We start from the raw sequence: 9,192 nt of genomic DNA on the forward strand, positions 1-9,192 counted from the left end.
AATGCGTCAGTTCTTGACCAACATGTCTCAGTCCCTTTAGGATTGGATGACTCTTTCACAGGGGTCATATGTCAGATATCCTGCACATCAGATATTTGAATTATAATTTGCAACGTTAGCAAAATTACAGATATAAAGTAGCAACAAAAATAATTTTATGGGCGGCGGCGGCGGCGGCGGAGGAGGAGGCGGGCGCTGGGGGGGGGGGGAGCGCGAGCTCAGAAGCCAGCAAGAGAGGGAGCGAGCGAGCGAGCGGTGCGGCGCGGCTCGGCGCGCGCAGCCCATGAGGCGGTGAGAGGCCTGGGGCCTGCCTGGGGCCTGCCTGGGAGCAGCGCGCGCGGCGCCGGCCAGCAGCGGGCCGCCCTTGGTGGGGCCCGGGCCCGGGCACGGCGGCCGCCCGTGGGGAAGCAGGCCTGGGCGAAGGGAGCTTGGCGTCCGGGCCCCCCGCCATGGAGGGCATGGACGTGGACCTGGACCCCGAGCTCATGCAGAAGTTCAGCTGCCTGGGCACCACCGACAAGGACGTGCTCATCTCCGAGTTCCAGCGACTCCTCGGCTTCCAGCTTAACCCGGCCGGCTGCGCCTTCTTCCTGGACATGACCAACTGGAACTTACAAGCAGCAATTGGCGCTTATTATGACTTTGAGAGCCCAAATATCAGTGTGCCCTCTATGTCCTTTGTTGAAGACGTCACCATAGGAGAAGGGGAATCTATACCTCCTGATACTCAGTTTATAAAAACATGGCGGATCCAGAATTCTGGGTCAGAGGCCTGGCCTCCAGGGGTTTGTCTTAAATATGTCGGGGGAGACCAGTTTGGACATGTGAACATGGTGATGGTGAGATCTCTAGAACCCCAAGAGATTGCAGATGTCAGTGTCCAGATGTGCAGTCCCAGCAGAGCAGGAATGTATCAGGGACAGTGGCGGATGTGCACTGCTACAGGACTCTACTATGGAGATGTCATCTGGGTGATTCTCAGTGTGGAGGTGGGTGGACTGTTAGGAGTAACGCAGCAGCTGTCATCTTTTGAAACGGAATTCAACACACAGCCACATCGCAAGGTAGAAGGAAACTTCAACCCGTTTGCCTCTCCCCAAAAGAACCGACAATCAGATGAAAACAACTTAAAAGACCCTGGGGGTTCCGAGTTCGACTCGATCAGCAAAAATACATGGGCTCCTGTTCCTGACCAAACCGAGCAAGATCAGGATAGACTGTCACAGAACTCTGTAGATCTGTCCTCCAGCAGTCACGCAAACAACTTATCAGTAGTGACTTACAGTAAGGGGCTCCACGGGCCTTACCCCTTCGGCCAGTCTTAAACGGGTCTCAGCAAGAAGAAAAGTTAACAAAAGACAGAAGGTCTGACTTTGGGGGGAGAGGGTGAGGGGTTCCTCTGGATTGCAGAGCAAGCACATCGCACGGACCCCTGGCTCAGACCCCCACCCAACCCCCCAATCATGGAAGGAGAGGAAGAAAGACTAGTTTTGAGTGAGCTCAATATGCATGTGTGAGTGCAGAACTGCAGGAGTGGTGTTGGCAACCAAGAAGAAATCCCTCGCAGCCACCTTGGGTTTGGGTGATGACGTCAGTCTAATGAGTTGTTAGGTCATTTGGGAAGGGGAAGAAATTTAAAATTGGGGGAAAATAAGCCATCTTTTTAAACAAAAATTATTTTGCCTACAGAGAGGTTGTAGTTCTGAGCACATGTTAGTCTTACCCGCTTCCTGGTGTTTCTTTTAATTGGGGGACGGTGTGCTCTACAGAGCAGTGCTTGCTCTGGAAGCCGTTCACAGTGTGGTGAGGCTGGCGTGGCATGTCTAGGGACTCTGCCAGTCAGCGTTGCTGGGCTCGTGCTGTGCCCGCCCCGACCTGGCTGCACAGTCTGACCTCGATTGTTCTTAGTGGCATCTGCCGATGAGCTATCACCTTCCCTCTCTTTTCAGTCTCCTGTTGATTTACACCCTGGACATTTGTATCTGTCGGCCATGGGGCATCTAGGCAGCAGCACTCTCTGAATCCAGACTTCCTGTGTGGTCAGCAGAAGCCTGGAGAACAGTCTGGCAGGTGTCCCTTTGCACACTTGCGACAGCTGGGACTGCTTCCTCCGCGTTTCTCTTGGCAGAGGGAGTGTGGCCCTTCATGCCGTGGCCCATCTTCCCTCACTCTCTCTGGGTGTGTGCTTGTGCTTCATGCACACAGGGTTGTAACTCATCAAGTGTGAACTGTGCCCTGCTTCTCTTATCACACAGCTCCCCTCCCTTGTCCCCCCACATGTCCTTGTGACGTTCTCATGACCTATTAGTGGAGTCCGAGCTACGACAGAATGATGATACTGCCCCAGCTGGGAGCCCCACTGCTGACCACTGCCTGAGAGGCCACAGTCAGGCGGAGGTTGCTTAGTTTGGGGTGGCAAGTTGCAGCCCAGCCGGAGTACAGGCATTTGCTCCCTGGGCAGGTGCAGTGCCCACTAATGTCCCATGAACTCCAAGCAGGTTGAAATATGGATGTCTCCATGGGAATCTTAAACCAGGCTAGAACAGCTGACTGCCAAAGATACAAGAATATGCAAAGTCCCTCTTCTTAACCCCTCCTTCCCTAAGTTAGTGATGCGAGAGCCGGGGATGTGGATTTGGTGTGGCTGCAGGTCCCCTGCCTGCCTCCAGCCCCCATGTGCTCCAGGGTTGTGAGCAGAGCAGGGAGACCAGGGTGTGAGGTTCTTTAGCCTGGGTGTGGGTGCAGGTCTGTCTGTCTCTGTCTGGATGTTTGAGTTCCAAGTGTGTGGTGTTTGTTGCTCCTCATTCTCTTCTGAGACTATTGATTTTAAACACTTGATTGTGAAAGAAAAAAGCTTGTACGAAAATCCCCCCTCACCTTTTCATGTCCCAAAAAAAAGCAGCCAACAGTAAGCTTTATTTCATTGAAGAAGTCCCTGGGCAGGTGGAGAAGGCCATGGAGAAGGGCAATGCAGCTGGGTCTCCAGTAAACTGGGGCTTCTCGGGGACCCTATTTCCTCTGCACACTTGGACCCTTGAGCCAAAGGCAGCCCCTAACAGGTGCCCAAGCCACAAATCCCAGGGGCTTTTGTCTGAGGGCCTTGTTAGGCCCAGTCTCCTAAGGACACTGCCACCCTAAAGCACACGCATGCCCAGCCATTCTTTCTGCTTCCTGGCCTTGGAGCAGCGCGTCTCCAGCTGCCCTCTTGGAATCATGAGAGGCTTCAGCCCTGCCTCACTGGCTTCCCCATCTGTCCCCTACTAGGTACCTTCTTTTCTCAGTGTTCCAGCAAGGACATTGTGGGCCACTGCCACTGACTGTCCTTCCCTTCTTGTGCCCCTTCCCGCTTGTAGCAACTTCACCTGGAAAATGTAATGGCTCAGGTACCCTGGCTTCCTTTCCACAACTAAGTCCTGTCTGTGTATCCAGGAGAGTTAGCTCATTCAGAGGGCCAGAGCAGGTGCAATCCTTGATCCATGGCTTCCCGGGTTTCACTCTTTCTGCAACCCCTTAGAGTCTTCATGTGCACTAGGCCACCTTTTGGCAGGATCCCTGGTCTGGCACCCACGAGGTGAGGCAGACACCAGGTTTCAGGTGGTAAAGGGCCTGAGCCCAGTGAGGAAATGAGGGGTGGAGCGCGGGCTTGGGAAGAATCTCTGTGTGGAGTGAGGTGTGTATGTGTAGGTGTGTGTGCATGTGTGCATGCCTGTTTTCTTTTTGCCATGGGGACAATTGAATTTGGGGTATTTTTCTACTAAAACAGCTTCCTCTCCTCCTGTACAGACTGGCTGTAACTGTAACCCAGACACTTTTCACCAACACAGCTGGTGACCAAGGTGGGAAGTAGACATGAGTGTAAAGACCCCCAAATTTAGCCTGAGCTCCCAGCAGGAAAGTATGAGAGGGTTGCCAGGGCTCACAAATGCAGACTAATGTGCTGTCCCCAGCCTTTCCCTGATATCCCTTGTTCTTTGGGTGAATGTGGGAGCAGCCTGCTGCCCCTCCCACCTGGACAGTGGTGGGTGTCTGGTGGGGCCTTGTGGTGCCTAGTAGGAGACGAAGATGAGGTTTTCCTTTCCATGTAAATGAATATTTGTATGATTAAATTAACAAAAAAAAATAATTTTATGGTTGGGGACACCACAACATGAGGATCTGCATTAAAGGGTCACAGCATTAGGAAAGCTGAGAACTGCTAGGCTAAAGGAAAGTAGCAATGAAATGACTCCTAGAAACATTCTGCTATACTCATAGCTCAGTGCCTTGCTCAGCCATCATCACAAATGCTTCCTGCCACAGTAGATGGGAGCAAATACAGAGAGTCACAACTGGACACTGTGTAGAGAGTCACAACTGGACATTGTGTAGAGAGTAAGAGACTTTGGAAAACTCAGTACTAAATGGGATGTCTCCATCAAATCCCGCCCACTCAGGGCTCAGGCCAGTGTGTGGAAGAGGAAGTAGAAAGATTGTTAAGAGCCAGTGGGAATGAAAGACACCAAGGAAACAAGACCTTATAGACACAACAGGACTAGTGTACATAGGAACTTACAGAGACTGTGGCAGCATGTGCTGGTCTTGCACAGGTTTAAACCAAGTGGGGTCCGTGCTCTGAGTAGGAAAGTGGACACAAGCCCCCATCCCTAATCCAGAAGCTTTCTCCAACTGGTAACTGTTCACAAAGGACAAAATTAGTTTTCTCCAATGGAGTCTCACTGGGTGTACAAATCACACAGAGGTAGGCCCTGTGCCAGCATCAGATAGCCAACACAAAATAAACTAATGGATTTTGTAGAGGGTTGTCGCTGTTTTCTTTTCACTTTGTTTGTTTTTCTGTCTCATTGTCTCACCATGTATTGCCTTTGTCTTTTTACTAACCTTACAGATCTTTTGTTTATGTATTATGGCTTCTGATTTTGTTTTTAAGGATTTTCTGTGTGTGAAAATGTGTGTCTCAGCATCTATGCTGATCTGTGCTGAGACACATTTTTTTGCGTTTTTTCTTTGGCTCTTTTTCTCACATTTTTTTTTGCTTTGTCCTATTCTGGTTATATATATATATATATATTCAGCTTTATATAATGAAGTTTTATATATGTATATAAAATATATATGTAACTATATATACATATAGCTCATAATTTAGTAAGTTTCCACTTGGCTATTTAAAGCCCTTTTAGTGTTAGTTATTCATTCCTCATACACATTGTCACTTAATTCCCCCAGAACTTGAAGTTAGGACCTTCTTGCTGCAGATTCCACAGAGTTGATCTCAGCACACACAGAATCAGGTCAATACTGATAATGTAGTTTCCTTCTTTCTCACTAGCTTTCATTGTACCAGAAGATGCGATATAGGGTATAAAGGGGCAAAGTCATCACCAGTCTTACCTAGTTATAAACCCCGTAAATGATAATAAGGCCCAGCATGTTGGGATATACTCATGGGAACAGGAGTGCCATGAAAGTTATGGAGATAAACCAACTGATTTCTGATTGTATTTAAAAGTTACCCCACAGGAAGAAATACATGGTTAGTACTGTAAATTTCATCAAAAGCCCATGGTTAAAGAACTCACAGACCCTGGGGATAAACCACTGAATTCTATTATTATGTTACATAGACAGATTACCAAGTTGTTCTCTCTATTTTTATTTCTCTACCCATACATCAGGGCAGCTCTCAGATCTCAGAGAAATGTCTTTGTACAGTGAACAGTGCTTAATGTAAATATTCACAACTGGCTCTAGTGTAGAGAATAAGCATCAGTGAAGTACTTAACCCCAGACTGAACATCTGTATTAACCCTACCACCACCATATACCAAATCTCAGGGACCATCATAGAAGAAGAAATAGACAAAGTATAAAGCCTGATGTCTAGGGTGACTGGATGAAAACAGTAACTTTTGGGCATGACAGACACACTCCATTTATGAGCTCAAAACAGCTGTGGGTGCCTAGGCAAGACTTGTGAAAGACTAAACTAGTCAACATTTTTAGCATGGAGTGGGGAATGGCCTAAGAATCCCTACCCCTGATGAGCTAGGGACAGTTAAAGGCATCTAGGTGAAAGAGAATGAGTTTTCCTTGATTGACCCCCAGTAGGTCAGAAATACCTCCATAGCCATGGCTCTTTGAGTATCACAAATTAGATATAGACATGTTTTAAAGGCTTTTGTGGGAACAGGAGGCATCAGCCTAGTGTGGATGTGAAGTTCTAACTTCTGAGGTTATAATTATCATTCCAGTACCCAGAGTCTGTAGGGCTATGGTCCCAGGTTACTTTGGGTCTCTGTCTCTAAACATAGTTCCAGATAGTAGATAGATTTCAGTGTGACTGAATTTTAGTGGAATTGCTTTGAGTTTCTCTCCATTTAATTTGATGTTAGCTTTCAACTTGCTGTAAATTGTCTTTTTTATGTTTAAGTATATAACTTTTGTCCATAATCTTTTCAAGATGTTTATTATGAAGAGGTGTTGGATTTTTGTCAAAGGCTTTTTTTATCACCTGATGAGATGATCAAGTGGTTTCAGGGGTGGGGTGGGAATATTAGGTATCCGGTTAAGCAAGTTGACGGCAGGGTGGGGAGGGATAGCAATAAAAGAATTATCTTGATGGGGAGAATTTTGGAGTTAGGGAGAAACCTGGAGACAGGGAAACTCCTAGGAATCCACAAGGATAGTAGAGAAGGTACTGGCCTTCCTCTATAATCAGATTTGTGAATACTGCAACTGCCATCATAGAACCTTCATCCAGTAACTGATGGAAGCAGATGCAGAGATCTACAGCCAAGCACCAGGCTGAGTTCCAGGAGTCCAGTCGAAGAGAGGGAGCGGAGACTATATGAGCAAGAAGGGTCAAGATGTAAAGATCGTGAGCAGGAAATCCATGGAGACAGCTGACCCAAGTTCTTGGGAGCTCATGGAGACTCTGGACTGACAGCTGTAGAGCCTGCATAGGACCACGAGACAAATTACAAGCATGAGATTAAAGCTGTAATCAAAATCTGTTCCTCAAAGACCCAGGACTGGACAGATTTGCTGTTGAATTTTGTCAGATTTTCAGGGATGATATCACACCAATTCTTCTAAGCCAGTTTCATGAAAGAGAAAGTAAGAAACAATACCAAACTATTTATATGAAAACAGTGTTTTCTTCTGATACCAAAACCAGATAAATATGCAACAGAAAAGAGAACTACGGACCAATTTCTTTGATGAATACAGACGCAAAATTTCTCAACAGAATACTTTCCAATCTAATTCAAGAACACATTGAGATTAAACATTATGACCAAGTGAGCTTTATTTCAGAAAGTCAGAATTTGTTCAAAATACATAAATCAGTAAATGTAATGCAGCATATAAATACAGTTAGAGACAGAAACCACATAATTATTTTAAATGATGCTGAAAAAGTGTTTGACTTCTCAACATACTTTCCTGAAAAAAAGTTCTGGTGACTTTAGGAATAGATGGAGCATACCTTAAAGTCAGAATTTCTCAACACCCCTGTAGCAAACATGATATTAAGTCAAGACAAACTGATGGCATTTCTTCTAAAATCAGGAGTGAAACAAATATGCCTAGTCTCTTCTCTCTTATTTGATACAGTCCTCAAAGATTTACCTATAGTAATTAGAAAAGAGAAACGCATAAAATAGATGGAAATAGGAAAGAAAGTAGTCAAAGTATATCTGAATATGACATAATTCTTTTTATTTAAAAAAGCCTATCCAGTCTCCTAGAAAACTCCCAGACCTAATAAGCAAAGTTAAGTTGCAGCACACAAAATCAACATAAAACATAAAAGCTTTTATATATACTAACAATGGAATTCTAGAAAAAGAAATCAGGAAAGTTTACTATTAAAAATGCCTCAAAAACAAATGTTTAAGAATATATATAAAACCAAAGAAGAGAAAGAGCTCTTCAGTGAAAATTTCCAGACACTGTAAAAGAAACACTTATGCATTTCAGTGAAGGCGTAGTTGATGTTAAAAGTTTAAAGGGCTCATTCTGGCTCCTAGTTTTTGGAATACAGTTCAGCATGGTGAAGAAGTGGGAGTATGGGAACTTTCAACCTTGCATCTGCTGTCAGAAAGCAGAATTCCATTAGAAAGTCATAGACACCGATGCCCATCTCACTTTGATCCTTTTAATTCAGTCCATAGCCACAGCTCACTGGATTGTCTTGGACAAGATAGGGCTTTTACATTAGGTAAATTGCTCTGGAGACACTCTTCCTAGACATCCCCAGAGGTGTGTTTCTAGATGATTCCAAACCCAATCATTATGAAAGAAGATTAGTCAGGACAGAATCTTTTTTGTAAGTTTTCTCATGACTAATTTGTTCTTCCTTTTTCTATTAGAATGTTATCGACTTACAAACCACTTTCAAATGCTGCCTGAACCCTGTGGTCCTGTACATTTCTCCACCTTCAATGTGAAGTCATCCTTTGCTATGCATTATTAGTGTTCCCGTACCACAACCTGAGCAGAACGTAAGCATGACTTTCTCATATTTCAACACTTTATGCCCCCACATTATCCAGTCTAGTCTTTTAGTTTTCACAGGCATACAAAGCATTTGTTTCATTAGTAGGCCAGTTTCAAGTAGTAAATGTACTGAAACCTAAATTTGCAATGCCTGAAGAACTTCACAGACCATTTAATGATGATTTTGGCTGCTTATGTTGCCTGGATTTAAAAGAAAATTAGAGAGCCACATCAGCAGCATGGTGGCAGTGGACTCTCTCACCCTTTCCTGCAGTGAGAAGGATCTTGGCTCAATGAAATAGGTTACCTGCATGTATTTGGTGCATGGGGTTTGCAAGGGAAAAGATAGCTCTTTGATGAGCCATATGGTATATTCTACAAGTATTATTAAAGAAGACACTGCATTTACTGAGACCACTGCAGATATAAACACAGTGAGTCTTCGAGACACGAATAATTCTACAAAACTGAGTGCAAAACTATCCCTTGCTGATTCCTCAAGTCTCTCCTCTTAATTTGGATTACTTTCTGCAATAACTCCGGGTGATGATGAATCAAGAAACCAGAACTTTCCAACTAATGGAGTAGATTGAGAGCAGTGGGTGAATGCCTTTGAGTCTGTTCCTACGCAGCCTTAAGTTGTGACTGTACTATCCCTACCCCTAAATCTTGCCCTGAAGTATTCCTGCA

The 9,192-nt window shown here is 45.2% G+C and overlaps 1 protein-coding gene across 2 annotated transcripts; it reads left to right on the forward strand.

Annotated features, from left to right (window-relative positions):
* Positions 1 to 335: 335 nt before the first annotated feature.
* LOC130882089 (protein ILRUN-like) lies at positions 336 to 4,106 on the forward strand. 2 transcript variants are annotated; one of them, XM_057781992.1, is made up of 2 exons: positions 336 to 1,064; positions 1,290 to 4,106. In XM_057781992.1, exons 1-2 carry the CDS (start codon positions 450 to 452, stop codon positions 1,323 to 1,325), a joined length of 651 nt encoding a protein of 216 aa, XP_057637975.1. In that variant the 5' UTR covers positions 336 to 449; the 3' UTR covers positions 1,326 to 4,106. The 2 variants fall into 2 exon arrangements, with proteins under 2 accessions (XP_057637975.1, XP_057637974.1); XM_057781991.1 differs by having other exon boundaries at positions 338 to 4,106.
* The last annotated feature ends 5,086 nt before the right edge of the window (positions 4,107 to 9,192 follow it).

Source organism: Chionomys nivalis, chromosome 9 (assembly GCF_950005125.1).
Source record: "Chionomys nivalis chromosome 9, mChiNiv1.1, whole genome shotgun sequence".
NCBI lineage: Eukaryota > Metazoa > Chordata > Mammalia > Rodentia > Cricetidae > Chionomys > Chionomys nivalis.

Coding starts and splice junctions, on each gene's coding strand:
- LOC130882089 (XM_057781991.1), top strand. CDS start 450: ATGGAGGGCATGGACGTGGACCTGGACCCCGAGCTCATGCAGAAGTTC.